General features: G+C 42.1%; 1 protein-coding gene across 4 annotated transcripts in view; it reads right to left on the bottom strand.

Moving 5' to 3' along the window:
- Positions 1 to 392: 392 nt before the first annotated feature.
- HSD17B12 (hydroxysteroid 17-beta dehydrogenase 12) overlaps positions 393 to 22114 on the bottom strand; it is a 252898-nt gene continuing 231176 nt past the window's right edge. For all 4 annotated transcript variants that reach the window (XM_048852365.2, XM_048852367.2, XM_048852366.2 and 1 more), the window contains 3 exons: positions 10330 to 10395; positions 2962 to 3111; positions 393 to 2713 (listed from right to left, as the gene is read on the bottom strand). In XM_048852365.2, the coding sequence (XP_048708322.2) occupies positions 2609 to 2713; positions 2962 to 3111; positions 10330 to 10395 (321 nt within the window). In that variant the 3' untranslated portion in view covers positions 393 to 2608. The remainder of the gene's footprint in view (positions 2714 to 2961; positions 3112 to 10329; positions 10396 to 22114) is intronic.

The following is a 22114-nucleotide window of genomic DNA, read 5'->3' as shown; positions in this document are numbered from 1 at the left end:
AGAATCAGAATGTAATTCCTGGGCTGCAATTTACGATGCTGGTAACGTGCTTAGTACTATACAATTCAAAAACTGAACTCTCTGCTTGAATGTAAGAGTTCTCTTCCAAGTTAGCACTCTCTATGCAGCAAGCTTCGGTCAAACTAACAGGAACACACACAGGAACATGAATTATTTCCCTTTAGTGGTTTACTTTGATATAACAAAAAAAACAACAACAAATGTCACTTTTAGTTGTCATTTTTGACAAGCAGGAAGCCATAGTAATGGAGTTCTTTTTGGGGTGGGGAAGGATCATTTCAAGTGTTGTGTTGCCCTGTATACAAGGCACCAATTATCATTTGAACGAAGCAGGGTAAAACATTTAAAAAAGGAAACTCAAGAGTTAACCGTTCAGGAGAAATCTTTTATTTTAACTATTTCAGTTCTATGTGTGTGTTAGAAAAAGAATATACACAGAATTGGTTAGTCAAATAACCCCATGTCTTCTCCAAAGCAAGCCAAGAAACAGTGGCCTTATGCAGTCTAATCCACCCACATTCTATCACCCCCACTCCAAAATAAAAGCTATGGGATAAGATCCTCATCTCATACCTGATCAGCACCATTGCATCGGTATTCATGTATTTTCAATGTACAGAAATGTTAGCCCCTTCATGCTTCAATACAACACATTTAACTTAAAAGCAGAGCTTTAAATTATTCTCTCAAGGGCAATAATCAACTCCAGATCACAGAATTTCTAGCACCACTAAAAATGATGAAGCTATTGCCCATGTAAGTTACTTTTAAAATACAGTTTTAGTACATTTACAGCTGGTAAAGAGTTTGATGCCAATGGAGACCAAAATCTTTATCCACGGAGCAAACAGACACCGGCAGGGGCAGTATAGACTTTATGCACACACACCCACACACACCCACACACACCCACACACACCCCCTGATCAATGTTCCCCCATGGTGAGATAAGGATAGAGCAGCCTCAATGGAGCATTCCGTCTGGGTTAAAACTTTCAACCCAAGGGTGCCAACTGTGATGGCTTTTATTTCACATATCCTATTAAAAATTATCCAATATTTTAGCAATCCAATCTTTTGTAATCCAAAAACCCATTCCCCTCCTAGAGTAGATTTTTTCACGGTGTTAAAGTTGCTTGTAAAAACACATTCATGGCTCAGCCTAGAAACAAAATTTTTGAAGCACTTGATTCTGCAGTTTCTCTACATTTAAATTCATTTATTGTTTTTAATTTGCATATTCATTTTTAGACGTTGGTTTCAAAGATTCAGCTTCTTATATCAGCAGGCCCACAGTGGAGAACAGACTGGTGCATGTGCCAGAAAAAGAGTTTAACCAGCAGCCCTAACAAAGACAGCACTGAATTTCAAGAACCAATACTGTGTTTTACAGATCAACCAACAAGCAGCATGTAACTGGTAGCATTTATCTATATTGTGCTAACACTGTCTACAGATTACAGCAGGCATCTTTTGAAGAGATCATTACAATTCCAGAAGATAATATATTTTGAAAAGTTAGCATTAATATTCAAGATGCAAGAATTTAAACAATTTCTGTTTTAGGATGTTAATATGTATTATATATATGTATATATATATATATAGCAATCACTCCCATTGTGTACTTTGGTTCACTTCCCTCCACTTCATAAAACAGATTACAGTACATCCTTCTAATTTACACAAACACTCAAATGTTGGTTCAAGAATCTGTTTCAGTACACTAGATGAAAGCTCTGAGTGGTTTTTTAGGATGTAAAACCAAAAATAACTAAAAATGGGTGGTCTTTCTCAGTTGAGTTCACTTGACACTAGCCTGGAAATGGTTTTATTGGAGACCATACACAGCAGCCAGGCAGCTCCACCCAGGGGAAGTTACACATACTTCTCCCCAGTGTCCCAATGCACATACAGCTTGTTAAGTGAAACATGGGGAGACATCATTAGAAGACTAGCCATATAGCATCCTAGCAAGCGCTCTGAAGCTGACCTCGGGAGTGGCTACATCACTGAACATTAGCTTGCCTTTTTTAATAACCATGTTTTCTCCCAGAAGTATACCTGAAAGACAAACTTCCACCATTCCTCCCTTCACCCAAACATGCACAATACAGGAAACAGGTGGAGGTTATATAACTGGTCGTTTCCAGAATGAAAACATTAAAGTGATGGCCAATCAACTTCCATTTTTCTTTTTAACTAAGCGCAGGCCATCTGACTTTAATAATGTAGCACTTTCGCTTGCTTTATTGTGAATTTTTTCTTTTAACACCAAGCTACTTGCATTGGGATACAATTCCTTATTCATTGGTATAAATACATTACATACAGCTAATGATTAAATCCAGCTAATATACCATATTCACATATGAGCAACAAATCAAGCATATTTTGAAATCAACATTGGAAAATTGAGGCCGGAAAGAAGTCATGTTATATCATAATCCCACCCTAAATTGGTGTTTGGTCCCATTAAAAAGTAAAAACGACAAGAGAAGATTTTAAATGTGATTAATTCTATTTGGTGCTGAATTGTGGGTACTGAGCCACCATGTGTCAAAACATCTGATCAAGTTGCTGCAACTTAGTTTTCCTTCACTTTCTTTAAGTAGCGAGCTCGAAATTGCTGGTGTTTTTGCATTGTCAAGTTGATGACTACTGAGGTGGGAAGAAGAGAACAGATCCAGCCCTAAGAAATTAAAAGAAAAAACTCCAACTGTTATCACCTGCACCAAACAAATTTAAAATTAATCTCTTCTACACCTTCAAATGTGACAAAATTAGGACTAAGTACGAAAGAACAAGTGTCAGTCTCAGGATTTTAAAAAAGGTAACTAATGTAATTCAGCACTCCCTTTTCTCCACGGTCAGAGTACATGCAGAACATACTCAGGACCACACAAAATTATTAACATCCCCTTTTTCAAGGTAACTTACAGAAATGGCATGGGGCAGACATCCGTTGGTCCGGGACTGCAGCCCTACTGTGCAGAGGGCAGCTCTTACATATGTATCCGGACTGGGCTTATCGAAGGTCGGTTTCCGGATTTTAGACATTTTTGTAGCCACAAAATATGGTAGAACACTCTGCAGGGAGGAAAAGAGATGACAGTAAGTGAAGAGTATTTTCAGAAAAATTTCATGTACATCTACTGAACATGGCAAGAAGAAACAAAGTTCATATTGTACATCCTGGCTGGGGGTCTCTAGGTGTGCTCTCCAAGTACAGAGCTGCTGTCTAGCTAGCATTTGCTTCTGAGACAAGAGACCCTGCAGTCCAACTGCCCAGCCCCTGGGACCACTGCCGTCCCCCTCTGCTCCCTCCGAGTAGCTTAAACACAACCTCTCTCCCAAAACTCCAAGACAGACAGACTTCCACAGGATTATAAAGACCATTGCTCTTTACTTAAGAGCATGACACACACACACATCTCAAGAAAATAAGACATGCCTGTATATATTTCCCTTACCTCAGTTTCCTCATAACTATGGAGAGTTCTCTGGGCCTGGGCAGAGTGTTCTGGTGCACCAAAGATCCTTCCCCTACAGCCTTCCCTTCAAAAACATGGAGCCTTTCTCTAGGTCAGCTAGCTGCCTCTGACCTTGGCTGGTCAGCATTTAAAAAGGACCCATGCTACAAAAGCCTGCCTCCATTTTCTTCTTTCCTATCCAAAGCTTCCTGTTCAATAAGTCCCTTGAGTTTATACGTCTCCCATCAACACCTGGTTCCTTTGTTCTGCTGCTGGTGTTTTTCCACTTTTCCTATCACCAGCCTCCATAAACTAGGTAGGAGAAAACTAGTTCTCCGAGGCTCCAGCTAAACCGTTGTCCTCAAGGTCCTTCCACCTGAATAGACAGCTATTAAGTTTTAAAGACCCACCATACCTGGCCTGGGAGAAACATGCTTACAGCCTTGTCAGGAAGAGGTGGATTCCATATTTACACAGAGGCATTCCCTGACATTACAATTTCTTAACATAAGAATGGCCATACTGGGTCAGACCAAAGGTCCATCTAGCCCAGTATCCTATCTTCTGACAGTGTCCAATGCCAGGTGCCCCAGAGGGAATGAACAGAATAGGTAATCATCAAGAGATCCTTCCCTGTCGCTCATTCCCAACCTCTGGCAAACAGAGACTAGGGACACCATTCCTGCCCATCCTGGCTAATAGCCACTGATGGACCTATCCTCCATGAATTTATCTAGTTCTTTTTTGAACCCTGTTATAGTCTTGGCCTTCACAACATCCTCTGGGAAAGGGTTCCACAGCTTGACTATGCATTATGTGAAGAAATACTTCCTTTTGTTTGTTTTAAACCTGCTGCCTATTAATTTCATTTGGTGACCCCTAGTTCTTGTATTAAGAGAAGGAGTAAATAACACTTCCTTATTACTTTCTCCACACCAGTCATGATTTTATAGACTTCTATCATATTCCCCCTTAGTTGTCTCTTTTCCAAGCTGAATAGTCCCAGTCTGATTAATCTCTCCTCATACAGAAGCTGTTCCATACCCCTAGTCATTTTTGTTGTCCTTTTCTGAAACTTTTCCAATTCCAATACATCTTTTTTGAGATGGGGTGACCACATCTGCACACAGTATTCAAGATGTGGGTGTACCATGGATTTATATAGAGGTAATAGGCTATTTTCTGACTTATTATCTATTCCTTTCTTAATGACTCCCAACATTGTTTGCCTTTTTTGTCTGCTGCTGCACATTGAGTGAATGTTTTCAAAGAACTATCATCCACAGTGACTCCCAAGATCTCTTTCTTGAGTGGTAGCAGCTAATTCAGACCCCATAATTTTATATATATAGTTGGAATTATCTTTTCCAATGTGCATTACTTTGCATTTATCAACACTGAATTTCATCTTCCATTTTGTTGCCCACTCACCCAGTTTTGAGAGAACCTTTTGTAGCTCTTTGCAGTCTGCCTGGGACTTAATTATCTTGAGCACTTTTGTATCATCTGCAAATTTTGCCACCTCACTGTTTACCCCTTTTTCCAGATCATTTATGAATACATTAACAATCTGTACAATTTATGATTCTGATAATGCTGTGAAAACAGATTCCCTAAATAGTTCTAAGTGTGTTTTCAGACAGTTTCTACGTATATCTATTGAAGATGCAAGAAGAAACAAAGTTCATAGTGTACATTAGGTGACCTGTAGCTAGCAGGATTCTAAAAAAAAGTATGAACTTTAGTTAAACTTTAAAACAAATCTGATCACCTTTTGGTGAAATCACAATCTATCACGTGTATGCATGTGTATATTACGTATATACATACACACGCAAACACAAACAAATACAATCAGGATTCAAGAGCATTAATAATCCATAGCCATATAACCCAGGGCTATGATGATGTTAGATTTTACAAGCTAAAAAGAGTATTGGTCCTGATCAGTACTTGGACAGAAGAATTGCTGGGAGAATCCAGGTGGTGCAATAGTGGGGCTCACGCTTCAGTAGGCAGACCTGTTACCGAACCAATGCCACAGTGTGACATTAAGGAGTGCAGTGATGGGTAAATCTCTTGCAGAGGATTTCAAATCAGGGTACTTGTGCTTGTTTATGGAACTTTGAGAATAGTGTCAGATCGAGTGTTCTGAGCTAATTCCAATTTTAGGTAACTTCATTCTGTCTTCCCAGATTTCCTTGTTGCTTTCGTTGCATAAGGAAGTCCATTTCCCATTCTAAAGTATTGCTAATCGCTGTGTTCCATTCCACAAGGAGGTACATTTCTGCATGGGCTGAAACAGTCCCATGCACACAAGACTTGATTGGGGAATTCAGGGAAAAGAATGGCTAATGCAGATTGGGATTCCCCCCACCCCCCACGTGCATTTTTTAAAGTCATCATAACAATAACAGTGATCAGTTTATACTTTCAAGGCTCTTTGCAAATAAAGGGCTTAAAGACTTAGCACAGTTTTCAAATGTGGAGAAAGGTACTTTTATTAAAGTGGTTTGATTTTCAGAAGTGTAAATGCCTTCAGATCTCTTTATAGGTCAGCAGCATCTCTGTAAAACCACACCACTCATTCAGGTATCTAAATATGAATTTATGTGCCTAACTTTAGGCATCCAAGTTTGAACATTTTGCCTGTACCTTTTAAATTAAAAGGTTCTACTTTGCATTTGGTGCCTTTCAAAAGTCTGCTGGAACTTGACTGACTATTTGGCAATTCCAAATTCACCAGTGAATAAATTCTCCAAAATCCCTTTTTGAGTCTCAAGGCTGTAAATCTTGCCAGCATCTTTTCCGTAAGTTTCATATGAAGTTTTGACGACAAGCTATTTGAAGTAAAATATAGCAAGTGTTTCTTTTAAGATGTCCCCTTTTTTTCCCTCAACACCTTTCTGCAAATTTGGGCAAAATACAGTTTCAATCTTAACTAGCCACACCATTCTGAAACAAAAGAAATTTACGTACAAATTGCACTACTTAGATGCACAACTAGATGGTGCTGAAAGATAATCCATTGTCTGCCCAGAGAAACTGAGCAGAGTGGGAATAAGCTGTACCGCTGATAATTTATGCATAGCGTTCTCTAGCCATTATTCCAAACACTTCAACGTTGTTAGAAGTTGTAAGACTATGGAATAACATTTTGTCTCCTGCATTCTATAGTGAAAAAAATGCTTCAGAAATATTAGCTCTACCATCTCTCACTAAGAATGCAATCTTTTGTTTGGGCTAAAGCTCCTATATGTCCTGAAAGCTGTTAATTTTTCCTAGGAAATACAAAAGGCAAAACTATTCAGAGAGATGTTTTATTCAACTGGGATCCAGAGATTGAAAGGCTGTAAGCAAAGCAAGGTTTGCTACGGGTAAAACTGGGTCCTTGCATATGACACTACACTGTTCAGGCCAGAAAAGTCTGTAGAGCAGCTGATCATATAAATCAGTGGGAGACCTATGAATGGAACTCAAGAGTCCTGGGTCCCTGGCTTATGCACTAGCTTGTAAACCACACTCACTCCCTATATGAAGGAAGACTAATTGAACCATAATCTTTTTATACTGATGCTTCTTGAGAAACTGCTACATTCAGATCTTCTGGTACTACCACCCACCTGGGAGGTACAGGAAGGGACCTTCAGGCTTCTATGAAAAAGCCTCTTTAATGCCCCCCAAACCACTTTACAGAACAAAACAAAATCTCAGACATTCAAGGAAAATCCTTCAAACAGAGAAGTGTGAAAGAAAATCCAGTACTATGCCACTGCCTGAATACTGTAATAGCGGTATTAGGAAGAACTGTAAATAGAGTACGATTTTTTCTTTCCTTATACTTTTAAAATATGTTTTAAAGTATTTGAAAAGAGGCAAAAATGCACGATACTGACAGAAAGCTGTTCTCTGCCTATTGTTCTGAAGCAGGAAATAGGAATAAAATGAACAGAAGGAAGAAGAACCCAGTGACCTCTTCAGACGGACTATCCCATGGAGACTCACGTTTCTGCAGACAGATCATAGGCATCCCCATTAACAGTGAACTTGCAAGTTAGTCTTGCGAGAAATCCTTACATTTTTCCATATTTCTTTCATTCTTGGCAGCTACTTTCCACTATAGATTTTCATCCCATTCCCCATACACACACACAGGAATACTTGACCCTGAGACTATCTAGTTGCTATTCTCCAAATAAAGATTGGAAGTGGCCTGTGGAGCCAGAGAGGAGTTTGTTTCTGAACCTAAAAGTTTCTCTGCATTACAGTACAGCCACACTGCTCAAACCTGGCTTCCAAAGAGAAGGCATTTTCACTCGGACAGCATTGCTACAACTTGTACTGAGTTTCAGAAGTAGTATATTAGCAAGCTGTCGTGTGTTTCTGCTTTTCACACAAGTGTTTTCTATTGGTCTGGTATAAGCTGAGGACATGCCACTTCAAACAGCTACCCCACACTTCAGCTATCAAGAGGCTGAAGTACTCCTAAGGGAATGAAGGAGACACGTTGGCCAAGCTTTAAAGATATGACTCTAATGTTCATTAGTGGTAGGCACAGGGGCTCAGACTGGGGTAGGGAAGAAAGACCAATAGCTTAGTACAATTAGCATAAGAAATTCTGACCACCACCTATTAGGCCCACACAACTCCGAATGGCTATTCATTTAAATTTAGGGAGGAGATGGAGCTACCACCAATTGCGAGCCCACAGCCAGCATGCCCGAGAAGTGAAGCCAGGCTGACACTATTCATTACCTTGACGCATTTGGGATATCAAAGTCTTTCGGAAAACATGCTGGTAGCTAGGGGAAAACTTTGTTCGCAGGAAGACAGGCAAACCTAATAGAGCAACAGCTTTCAGTGAAGTTTAAGTTTGCAAAATACACTAATTCTCAGTTTCTCTACATCCTGTGCTAGAAAGGTTTAGAAGCTACACTCCGGGGGGGAGGACACCGCGGCGGTTCTCCCGTGTTTACACTAAGTTTTCTTGCCTGTGTAAAAGTGTCATGCTGACTGCATTTTCATTACCATGTCATCTATTCCTGCTCAGAGCAGGTCTGCGCAACAATACTTAAAACATCATCAGCCACCAGTGCCTTGTCAACACTAAAGTTTCACCATTGGAACTCCTACTGAAATTGCACCAGTGGTACAGTTAGGAATGTTAAGAAAAAGTTTAGCGTAGGTTTAAACAAGGAAGCCATTGTAGGGACATTGCATGCAATAGCTTATTGAATCAAAAGTTGTCCTTTTCCTAGCACTGTCCGCACAATACTGTTGAGCAACAAGGACAAACGGCATTTCAAGCATTACGTTTTTATTATGCTCTAAAAAGGAAAAGCCACGAAACAGACAAGATGTTCCTTCCCTAAGGACATGTCTACTCAACACATTTGAGATGTTCTTAACCAGTTAGTGAAAACCTAGTTTGTGTCCAGACAGTTCCTGGCTAGTACTCACTAACAATGGCAGCTCATAACTGTTCTCCTGTACCTTGTTTAAAAGACTTGATTTATTTATTTAGCATCACATAGCATTGTTTCCCTGACTGTGTAACCTGCCTGGTCAGTCCTCCTTTCCTCCAAGCTTTCTGTGGCAGGACATCCCATCCCATCCTATCCCAATAGATTGCCTCATGCTGCACCTGATATGCCACATGTATGCCCTCTGAGCATGACCTGCTGCTGAAGCACTAAGAGCCACCACAATTTTCTAACATCACATGATACAAAATATGGGCAGGCAAAGTGGTAGCTATGGACACAACTCAACTATGTTTGTAACCAGATCAGATGAGTGTTCCAAACGGTTTACAAAAATAACACCTGTACGTGTAGAGTAGACAGGGCCTTATGAAACTCTCACCCACCCTGATTTATGCTCTGGGGTGAAACCACGAAAAAAATCATTGGTTGTGACACCCAAAACCAGGCAAAACTTGGGGTCATGTGAGTACTGCTTTGAGTTTTTGAGCTCAAACAATTCTGAAACTCAAAGCAAACCCACAAGGGATGAGAGAAACAAAACTACAGAAAGGTTTGCACACGGTCCTGCAAACAAAGCCAGCCGGTGTCACATAGCTGGATTCAGCGCTCTTAAGCCCTGGTTTTCTTAATTTGTATCCAGATGGTTCACTGGTCTACTGTAAACACAGCTAAGTTACTACAGGTAAACTAGAAGGCAAAGATAAAAACCTATTAAATGAGGTAATACGAATATCAAGTTGTGAAGTTATACAACTGGAATCTGATATTCAAAATGAACCTATTTCCCCGATGCAAAGCTGTTCTTCCTGCTACGTTTCCCCACAGTGTAAGCAACTGCGAGTGCAGAGATCTTACTGTTATATACTTTATTAGAGTTGCCAGCATTATTCGTAACTAGTGCTAAACTAAAGGATATTTAAGTTCTGTGTTCTAGTCCTTAGTGTGGTTAGCTATTGGATTTCTGGTGCATAATGTCATGACAAACATACCAGGAGATTAAGGAATGTTGTAACCAGTCAGTACGTAACTACAATCAATCAGTTTTGTGGAATATATTGTAGCTAAAATCATAACAGGTTCTGTCAATTATATTGATCTTCTAATATTTAATTATTTGTAACACTCATCTTTGGTTTTTGTTTTTAAGTCATTTATACTTAATTTCAACAGGAAGAGTTCAGAAACAACTGCTACTGGGACAAACAAAAAGAGAAACTGTATCTTTAATGGTTTATCATCATCACATTTTTGAGTGAATGGGACGATTTCCTTTTGTTGCCAAGACAACAACTGTTACTGTGGTAACCACACAATAACAGGGATACTTAAATGAAACAAACTCCACTCACCTGTACAATGATGCCCTTGCTCTTGTACTCCACATGGAGGCCTTGAGAGAAGAAATCCACAAAAGCCTACAAAGAAGGGGGAGGACACACAGTATATATCAAAGTGGAAACTAATATATATGTAGTTTGTCAATATTTCTCAGGAGGTTCTAGATGACTATTTACACATCTTAAACGCTTTTTAAAAAAGACAAACTCGTTTTCAAATAAAGTTTGTAGATTACAGTAAAACCCTAGATTCATAGTGCATTATACAAGTGAGATGCCAGTTCAGAGCAAAGATGTCCCCAATCCAAAAGAGAAGATCCAAAACCCTTGGAACTACTGGAGGTTCAAATCTGGTTGCAGATTTAATTTTTGGGGCTTAGGCCCCTCTCTAGTCCAAAGAGAAAAGGGACTGGAGCTGGTATATAACAAAGTCCAGTAAAATGGCTTCTTGCTAAATGCCTTGATTTGCTTAGCCTCTTACAGAAAGGTAGTTATCTGCCACTACTTCTCCATTTAAAAAAAAAAGGCAACAATTAAAATTGTTTCTCTTTGTAAAACTGAAATGTTTAGATATTTGAATTTTTTCCAGTTCTGCATTCACAGAAATGCCACCTTATTTTACACTAGTATATCCACTACAAGAGTGGCATTTGCTGGCTTTGAAGAACACCACTGTTCATTTTCCCTCAGTTGGAGGTTTACAAGTTACAAGTGCAACATCCTATAGAAGAAAAGGTGATACAGGAAGGAAATTGGTAAGGATTATCAAGACACCATCTCACAGCTTAATACAGCAAACAGACCCCGCTGTTTCCCCCTCCTTCCATACTCACACCCAAATGATGAAGACACCACTTCCAATTTAACACTCTGTCAGTGCTGTAATAACCCAAGGCTACTCACCAACTCCAACATTTTTTAGGACCATAAGGTTTCCAAACCATATTTCTCCTTCATTTCTTTTTCACCCAGGTAAAACACAAAAGGTGTCAGATGCAAGTATCATGACTTAACAATAACAAGGATGTACTGATCAATGAAAAAACTAATGCATTTTATTCATAGAATATCAGGGTTGGAAGGGACCCCAGAAGGTCATCTAGTCCAACCCCCTGCTCGAAGCAGGACCAATTCCCAGTTAAATCATCCCAGCCAGGGCTTTGTCAAGCCTGACCTTAAAAACCTCTAAGGAAGGAGATTCTACCACCTCCCTAGGTAACGCATTCCAGTGTTTCACCACCCTCTTAGTGAAAAAGTTTTTCCTAATATCCAATCTAAACCTCCCCCACTGCAACTTGAGACCATTACTCCTCGTTCTGTCATCTACTACCATTGAGAACAGTCTAGAGCCATCCGCTTTGGAACCCCCTTTCAGGTAGTTGAAAGCAGCTATCAAATCCCCCCTCATTCTTCTCTTCTGCAGGCTAAACAATTCCAGCTCCCTCAGCCTCTCCTCATAACTCATGTGTTCCAGACCCCTAATCATTTTTGTTGCCCTTCGCTGGACTCTCTCCAATTTATCCACATCCTTCTTGTAGTGTGGGGCCCAAAACTGGACACAGTACTCCAGATGAGGCCTCACCAATGTCGAATAGAGGGGGACGATCACGTCCCTCGATCTGCTCGCTATGCCCCTACTTATACATCCCAAAATGCCATTGGCCTTCTTGGCAACAAGGGCACACTGCTGACTCATATCCAGCTTCTCGTCCACTGTCACCCCTAGGTCCTTTTCCGCAGAACTGCTGCCTAGCCATTCGGTCCCTAGTCTGTAGCTGTGCATTGGGTTCTTCCGTCCTAAGTGCAGGACCCTGCACTTATCCTTATTGAACCTCATCAGATTTCTTTTGGCCCAATCCTCCAATTTGTCTAGGTCCTTCTGTATCCTATCCCTCCCCTCCAGCGTATCTACCACTCCTCCCAGTTTAGTATCATCCGCAAATTTGCTGAGAGTGCAATCCACACCATCCTCCAGATCATTTATGAAGATATTGAACAAAACCGGCCCCAGGACCGACCCCTGGGGCACTCCACTTGACACTGGCTGCCAACTAGACATGGAGCCATTGATCACTACCCGTTGAGCCCGACAATCTAGCCAGCTTTCTACCCACCTTATAGTGCATTCATCCAGCCCATACTTCCTTAACTTGCTGACAAGAATACTGTGGGAGACCGTGTCAAAAGCTTTGCTAAAGTCAAGAAACAATACATCCACTGCTTTCCCTTCATCCACAGAACCAGTAATCTCATCATAACTTTTAAATTAAGTACATAACAAATTGTATGTAACTTCATATTATGAAGTTAAATACAATTATTTACCTTTTACTTTAACTTCAATTATTTGAGAAAAAAATCAGCTCTGGAGAAAAAAGATGAACGAGAGATAGCAGCAGCTGCTTCAGAGCTGCGTCAAGAGAGACATAGTCAAGAAAAAATATTACATCTGTTTTGCTATTTCTTTCATTGATCATGTCACCATCACTATTACATTAGTAAAAGTCCTACTTATACCCAGTGCTTTGTTAAATTTGTAGTAGTCATACTCATTTCTATTAACTGGTCATCTCACTGAACTTCTCAGCCCGTACACAAAGCAAAGAGGGTATACTCCCACACAATACAATATCTCTATAGATATCTACCTGAGCATATGCAAGCGCTGAAAAAAACCCAGGTTTTACTGCAAGACAGATGGGTCCATGGGGATTTTACATCTTCAAGTCACATGTACAAATTAAGTTAGCATTTAGAAGAAAAGCTTACCAGGCCATCTAGACCACACCCAAGTCAGTTACCAAAATATCTATAATTTAAACAAGTTAGATATCTAGTTGTAAACAGCTGCCAAGTACCATGCACAGGCCTGGTGGAACCTGCATATGCAAATAGCTTGTTGGTCATTTCCATGTTCCACTGGCAGATTTGCATATGTGGTGACCGCACACCACAAGAGACATGCAATCATGCATCTACCGTATTTAAAATAAATAAAATCAGGCCCATACATTATTCCTATGTAAGTTGGCTAACCATGGTATTCTGTTAATCAACAAAGTGATTCCTTTTCCTCACGTCAGGTAGAGAATTTCTGATCTGACATGACTGGTAGTCCCACAATCAAACACTGACTTTAAAATATAAGGTGTAAAAAGGAACTGCTAGCCATTTTTATTGAAAGTTTTGCAAACAAAAATAGCATGTTCATTTTACATGGGTTCAAAAAGCAGGAATTTAGCCACTTCCACTGTGCGAATGAATTAAATATGTATTTCCAGTAGCTAAATCGTTCAAGACAGAGACAGACATTTGTATAAGATTTTACTTTTGTTGGCACCCCAGCTCCTCAAAGAGCCTTAAAATAACTGAAAATAGTAACTTCAAGAATAGACAACATGCTTCAAATAAGGCTGAAGTGTAGAAGCCATCACTTTCTCTCTTCCCTCTATCCCTGATTAATTTAAAAAAAAAAAGTATAAGTAAACACAGTGCCTGCAACAGCAAAAGTAATCCACAGTGGTAGCTCTCTTACACACTTCCATTCCCACACCCAATCAAGAGTAGTTAGAAGCGCCCTGGCACAACACTTATACCTACTTTCCTCACATGCCAAAACACAGTATGAAGGAGGAGGAGTTTTCCTTTAAGGATATTTCACTGCATTTGTAAATGTTGACATCTCCACAGGTAAACTGAGCGAGAGTCAAACACTCTTCTCCATCTTCTGTCTAGTTAGCTAAGGACATCAACTTAGCCCTGAAGGATGCCGCAGATGAAACTAACATATATTGAGGGGGAGAGAATCTCAGAGTTGCAGACGGGGCCTTTCTACAGATTATAGACCTCAGGAGAGTCATTTGCAAATTTAATAATCTCAGCCACGGTGGTAGAAGAAAAGCAGTTCTTCCACACATAACAGCAAAGAATGGAACAATTACCCTGTAATTGTGTTTCTTGGAAGAAATCTTCCAGGGGTCCCTTTCCTGTGTCTCAGTTTCCCAGCATATGACAAATGGAAAAATCCCAAACATTTAAGATTTTTTAGTTCTTTCATATGGCAGCAGAGGATGAGAACCTGAGCCATCTCCCTCACACAAGAAGCCACATCCACCTCTGAATTTGCAGTGCCATTGGAGAGTTCTAGACAGTTCCTCCCTTACAAAAAGCAAAGACTATCCAAATGGCATAAGATATACTGTCACTGGAGTATGAAGCTCACTCATTCTACTAACTGAAGCTACCAGGAAATTGACCTTCTACATAAGAAACTTAGCTCACAGGAAGCGATTGTTTCAAAAGGAGCTTTCATCAACTAGAACTCTCATCCAGTGGATGAGAATCCTTACATCTTAATTACCACAACATTCTTTCCTCTAGTCTTGACAAATGCAAATTTTCCATTCAGAATGCTGCTGCAAAGTTCACCTTCCTAGACCCTCAGTTTGACCATGTCACTCCTCTCCTTGAACTGCACTGGCTTCCCCTTCTTTATTACATCAGACAAGCTGCTGGTCTCTACTCTCAAGGCTCTTTACAGCCAATCTCCATCCTAACCATCATCTTTCATTCACTATTGAGATGTCAACTCCCACCTCTGATCTGTCCATAATACCAAACTCCACATATCTATGAGGGGGACATTGTGAAGTGCGAATGTGGTTGATGCCTGTGCTCTTGTGGAGTGGGCCTAAATCCCTTCAGGTGGGGACTGTCCCAATAATCGATAGCAGCACGTAATGCACCCTGAGACCCACCTGGAAATTTTATGGATGGGAATGGCTTGACCCTTGATTCTCTCTGCTATGGCAACAAAACGCTTTGGAGATTTCCAAAATAGCTTTGTCCGCTCAAGATAAAAAGCCAAGGACTGCAAATGCCTAACAAGTGAAGTTTCCTTTAGTCATTAGAGGCATGAGGCTTGGGCAAGAAGGTAAGTAAGTGTATGGACTGACTGAGGTGGAATTGGGAAACCACCCTGGGTAGGAACTTGGGGTGAAGATGCAAAGAGACCTTGTCTTTATGGAAAGGGGTGAAAGGGGGGTTGGCCATTATAGCTCCCAGTTCACCAACCCTCCTAGTTGATGTAATGGCGATGAGGAAAGTGACATTCATGGACAGGAGGGACAGTGAGCAGGAGGCCATATGTTCAAAGGGAGTGGTTGTCAGCGAAGTGAGGACAAGGTTAAAGTCTGATTGGTGGGTGATAGACTGAATGGGAGAGTATTTCCGCAGAAGGCCCTTCCAGAACCGTACAGTAAGGGGTGAGTAAATATCGAACGGCAATCTACCGGTGGGTAAAAGACTCTATTGGCAGCTGCATGCACCTAAATGGAACTGAGGTCAAGTCCCGAGATCTTCAGATAAAGAAAATATTCCAAGAGTAGTGGGATGCCCATAACTTCAGGGATAAGGCCCTGCTGTGTAGCACAAGAAGTGAAATGTGTTCATTTGGTGCAGTATGAGCGTCTTGTGGAGGTTTTTTTTTTTTTTTTTTTTTTTTTAACTGCTTGAAAGGACCTCTCACTGCTAGAGAGCACTCCTGGGCTAGTTGAGGTGTCCATCCAAAAACCAAGCCATCAGTCAAAGTGTGTGTGGGTTGGGGTGTCTGAGTCTGCTGTTGTGTTGGGTTTGTAGCTCTGGAAACATCTGAAGCATGAGTGGAGGGTGCTTCGACATGTAGGGGAGAAGTGGGAGCCAGAATTGGTGAGGCCAGAAGGGGGCAATCAGGATGGTTGTTGCTTTCTCTGATCTGATCTTGTGAATTACTCGTAGTAATTCACAAGATCACAAGATTACTCGGGCAAGGGGGGGGAAGGTGTAGCATCCGGTTCAACCAACCAATGACTAGGGCCTCTCCCCTGTGATTAAGCTCCAGTTCCTCCCCGGGAACAATACTGGGTGCGTTTGGTGGTGTTGTGGGATGTGAAAAGATCCCTAACGGGGGTTCCCCACTGACCAAAGATGTCAGTGATCAGAGTCGTACAACTCTCACTAGTGGCTGGTTGCAAAGTTTCTGACGAGAGCGTCGGCAATCACGTTCTGGGTGCACGACAGGTAGGCTGCTGTCAAAAGAATGTAATGTGTGATAGGGCTGACCTAGGAGAGAAGGCCTTAAAGCCAGAAGCTAAGCAACAAAGGGGAGCTAGCAAACAGGGGAGTTTGAGAGGAATTTGTAATACTGTCGCTATGTTTAGGAAGGGTTGCATCGCCTGTGCCAATGCTGCTCCTGTCTCTTCCAGCTGCGCCTGTATCCAGACAGACAAGCTAACCATGGATGCCTCTACCCAGATCCTGGTGTGGATTTACAGAGACGGTGGCCTGCATTTCCCACTCTCAGAAAGCCACGCTGCGGGGGCGACCATCCAGTGCGAAAGGTGGCTGCTGGTGGAATCTCTCAGGAAGCAGGTGGGAGAGCTATAGGAGGAGGTGGCCAGGCTGAAGAGCATCTGTGCCCAGGAGGAATTCCTCGAGAGTATTCACATGGAGACTTCCAAGGCTGAGGAAGCTATCCAGCTACAGAGGACTACTGTCAAACCACAGGGGAAGGAGGATATGGTTCTGTCACAGGGAGGACACTGGCAGCTAGTTACTTCTGGCAGCAGGCAGTGCTCCACCTCTACTCCCAACCCACCCACCATGGTGATGGAAAACTGATATGCTGCCCTGGCAACGAGCGATGAGGAATAACCCCCAGGAGGAGGAGGAGAAGCCATGTACCCCACAGCCACCACTCCCAGGAGTAAATGTAGGGTCATGGTGGTTGGTGACACTTCTGAGTGGGACAGAGGCACCCATCTGTTGCCCTGACAGGACATCCCAGGAGGTATGTTGCCTGCCGGGGACCATACCCAAGATGTTATGAAGGGATTGTCGAGGATCATTCGGCCCTCTGACTACTACCCCATTCTACTCATCCATGTGGGCACTAAATGATACTGTGACTCTCAGCAGATCAGAAGTGACTACAGGGCTCTGGGAGTAAGGGTGAAGGAGTTGGGAGCACAGGTGGTGTTATCTTCGATCCTTCCGGTCAAGGGTAGGGGCCCAGGCAGAAATACATGCATCCTGGAGGTGAATAGATGCATCCTGGAGGTGAATGCCTGGCTGCAAAGATGGTGTCACCAGGAGGGCTTCAGCTTCCTTGACCATGGGATGCTTTTCCAGGAAGAAGGACTGCTAAGCAGAGATGGGGTCCGCCTATCAAGGAAGGGGAAGAGCATATTTGGATACAGACTGGCTAACCTAGTGAGGAGGGCTTTAAACTAGGTTCGAAGGGGGCAGGTGACCAAAGCTCACAGGTAAGTCAAGAACATGGAGAAGGTTTGGAATTGAGGGGAACATGGGCTGTTATAACAGGGATAAAGGAAAGACAGAACTGATGGAGGAAATCAAATCAGTATCTTAGATGTCTGTATACTAATGCAAGAAGTATGGGGAATAAGCAGGAAGAACTCAAAATGCTAGTAAATAAATACAACTATGACATAGTTGGCACCACAGCGACCTGGTGGGATAATACACATGACTAGAATATTGGTATTGAAGGGTACAGCTTTCTCAGGAAGGACCGGAAGGGAAAAAAAGGAAGAGGTGTTGCCTTATATATTAAAAATGTATACATTTGGACTGAGATTGAGATGGAAATAGGAGACAGACTTGTTGACAGTCTCTGGCTAAGAATAAAAGGGGTAAAAAACAAGGGTGATGTCATGGTAGGGGTCTACTACAGACCACCTAACCAGGAAGAAGAGGTGGATGAGGCTTTTTTTAAACAGCTAACAAAATCATCCAAAGCACAGGACTTGGTGGTGATGGGGGACTTCCACTACCCAGACATCTGTTGGGAAAATAGCACAGCATGGCACAGATTATCCAATAAGTTCTTGGAATGTACTGGAGACAATTTTTTATTTCAGAAGGTGAGGACAGCTACTAGGGGAGAGACTGTTCTAGGTTTGATTTTGACAAAGAGAGAGGAACTGGTTGTGAATTTGAAAGTGGAAGGCAGCTTGGATGAAAGTGATCATGAAATGATGAGTTCATGATTCTAAGAAATGGTAGGAGAACAGCGAAATAAAGATAATGGATTTCAAGAAGCAGACTAGCAAACTCAGGGAGTTGGTAGGTAAGATCCCAGGGGAAGCAAGTGTAAGGGGAAAAAACAATAGAAGACAGTTGGCAGTTTTTCAAAGGCATTATTAAGGGCACAAGAGGAAACTATCCCACTGCGTAGGAAAGATAGGAAGTATGGCAAGAGACCACCCTGGCTTTGACCTAAAAAAAAAAAAAAAAAAAAAAAGTGTCCTACAAAAAGTGGAAACTAGGTCAAATTACAAAGAGTGAATATAAGCAAATAACACAAGTATGCAGGTACAAAATTAGAAAGGCCAAGGCACAAAACGAGATCAAACTAGCTAGAGACATAAAGGGTAACAAGAAAACATTCTACAAGTACATTAGAAGCAAGAGGAAGACCAAGGACAGGGTAGGCCCATTACTCAATGAAAGGGGAAAAATAACAACAGAAAATATGGAAATGGCAGAGGTGCTTAATGACTTCTTGGTTTCGTTTTTCACCAAGAAGATTGGTGGTGATGGGACATCTAACATAGTGAATACCAGTGAAAATGAGGTTGGATCAGAAGAGGCTAAAATAGGAAAAGAACAAGTTAAAAATTACTCGGACAAATTAGATGTCTTCAAGTCATCAGGGCCTGATGAAATGCATCCTAGAATACTCAAGAAGCTGACTGAGGAGATATCTGAGCCATTAGCGATTATCTTTTGAGAAGTCATGGAAGATGGGAGAGATTCCAGAAGACTGGAAAAGGGCAAATATAGTGCCCATCTATAAAAAGGGAAATAAGGACAACCCAGTGAATTACAGGCCAACCAGCTTAACTTCTGTACCTGGAAAGATAATGGAGCAAATAATTAAGCAATCAATTTGCAAACATGTAGAAGTAACAGTCAGCATGGATTTGTCAAGTACAAATCGTATCAAACCAACCCGATAGCTTTCTTTGACAGGGTAACAAGACTTGTGGATGGGGGGAAGCGGTAGACATGGTATATCTTGACTTTAGTAAAGCTTTTGATACTGTGTCACATGACCTTCTCATGAACAAACCAGAGAAATGCAACCTAGATGAAGCTACTAAAAGGCGGGCGCAAAACTGGTTGGAAAACCGTTCCCAGAGAGTAGTTATCAGCAGTTCACAGGCATGCTGGAAGGACGTAACAAGTGGGGTCCTACACGGATCAGTTCTGGGTCCGGTTCTGTTCCATATCTTCATCAGTAATTTAGATAATAGCATGGAGAGTACACTTATAGTTTGTGGATGATAGCAAGCTGGGAGGGGTTGCAAGTGGTTTGGAGGATAGGATTAAAATTCAAAATGATCTGGACAAACTGGAAAAATGGTCAGAAGTAAATAGGATGAAATTCAATAAGGACAAATACAAAGTACTCCATTTAAGAAGGAACAATCAGTTGCACACATACAAAATGGGAAATGACTGCCTAGGAAGGAGTAGTGTGGAAAGCGATCTGAGGATCAAAGCTGACCACAAGCTAAATATGAGTAAACAGTGTATCACTGTTGCCAAAAAAGCGACATTAATACATTAATACATCAAAAAAGCGACATTAATACATCATTCTGGGATGTATTAGCAGGAGTGTTGTAAGCAAGACACGAGAAGTAATTTGTCCGCTCTACCCGGCACTGATTAGGCCTCAACTGGAATATTGTGTCCAGTTCTGGGCACCACATTTAAGGAAGGATGTGGACAAATTGGAGAGAGTCCAGAGAAGAGCAACAAAAATGATTAAAGGCCTAGAATACATTACCTATGAGGGAAGACTGAAAAAACTCTTTAGTCTGGAAAAGAGAAGACTGAGAGGGGACATGATAACAGTTTTCAAGCATGTAAAAGGTTGCTACAAGGAGGAGGAAGAAAAATTGTTTGTCTTAAACTCTGAGGATAGGACAAGAAGCATTGGGCTTAAATTGCAGCAAGGGAGGTTTAGGTTGGACATTGGGAAAAACTTCCCAACTGTCAGGGTGGTTAAGCACTGGAATAAATTGCCTAGGGAGGCTGTGGAATCTCCATCATTGGAGATTTTTAAGAGCAGGTTAGACAAACACCTGTCAGGAATGGTCTACATAATTAGTCCTGCCACGAGTGCAGGGGACTGGACTAGATGACCTCTCAAGGTCCCTTCCAGTTCTACGATTCTATGCACCATTCCCATAGGTGTATAGTTTCAGCACACAGGGCTCAGGATCTCATTCCCCCTTGCTTGTTTAAGTAAAAGACTACGGTGGTGGTGTCTATCATGAAGAGAACTTGCAACCCTGAAATGTTGGCAGGAACACCTGGCAAGCTTTGCGTACTGCCCAGAGTTCCAATATGCTTATGTGCATCCTGGTGTTCCATAGTGTCCAGGTGCATTGTTTCATGCAGTTGCCCATCCTTCCCCAGGCTGTGAGGGATGAGTGTTATGATAGTCACAGTGGGCAAGGATGGAGGAAGGTCATCCCTGAGCAGATCCGTAGTGGGTCCATCTACCATTGTAGTGAGGAGAGGACGTCAGGTGGCATGCTGAGCAGATTATGCATAGGTTGATGAGTGGGGGAGTAGACTCTTTGGAGCTACAGCTGAAGGGGGCGCAAGTGTGGGTGAGTGAAGGACATGACATATGTGGAGGTCGCCATGTGTACCAAGACATAAAGGCAGATTTTGGCCAGAACCGAAAAGTTGGAAGTCACCCAAGTGATTAGTTCTCGCATTGTCTGGAACCTGGAACTCAGGCAGAAGTCGCATTTATGAGAGCTCCTATGAACTCCAGCGACTGTGTAGGACTTAAGGTTGATTTTTGACGTTGATCCTCTGGGAGGAGAGGAGTAGAATGAGTTGGGATGTCGATTCCTGGGTTTCGTCTTGGGACCATGCTGCCATAGCTAGCCACGAAGATAGGAAAAAAGGGGGATCCTCTGACGTCTGAGATGAGTTCCAACTACTGAGAAAACTTCGGTGAATACTCCCGGGGCAATGGTAAGTCCAAACAGTAGGACCCTGTATTGAAGGTGTCGAGGTCCCACCTTGAACCTCAGGAACCTTCTGTGTGTCAGGTGTATATTGATATGGAAGTAGGCATCCTGTATATCAAGAGCCATAAATCATATGCCTTTTTCTAGGGAGGGAATGATTGTTGCAAGTGTGACCATGCAGAATCTTTGTTTGGAAATGGAATGGTTGCCAATATCAGTCTCCATCCTACATTCTTTTTGGGGACTGGGAAGTAGCTCATTTGGAGCATGAATATTGGGGCCACGAGCTCCAGTATGGCTAACCCAGTTGATCCTGCTGTTGTGTAGCCTGTGACCATGGCGCTGGATACCAACTCTGTGGGTCAGGCAAGGTGGGGAACTGCCACCATGCTGTTAGAACCTTCTGGTCATCGTGCATCTGGAACAGGACCCATGGACCACGTCGGATATCCGTATCATCTGAATCATAGGAGTCAGAAATCTCGCCAACAGGGGGAGGCAGGAACATAGCAGATAAGGGTCCCTTGGACTTGATGATCAGACTGGGGCCCAGAGAGAACATAGTCCCTACAGTGCAAATAACTTGTGGGGACCAGGGCACTTCCAGGTCTCCCAAGGATCAATGATATCCTATCCGTTGGAGGAGCTGGTACCGAAAACTGCATCTGTCTGGGGACTGACATTTCCTGTGACTCTGGCAGAGTCAGAGCTGGCGGAGTCGCAGGATCCGTATGGGT

Source organism: Caretta caretta, chromosome 6 (assembly GCF_965140235.1).
Source record: "Caretta caretta isolate rCarCar2 chromosome 6, rCarCar1.hap1, whole genome shotgun sequence".
In the NCBI taxonomy this organism is placed as follows: domain Eukaryota; kingdom Metazoa; phylum Chordata; order Testudines; family Cheloniidae; genus Caretta; species Caretta caretta.
Note: the sequence above shows the minus strand (reverse complement) of the source record. Positions and strands in the feature narration are given on the sequence as shown.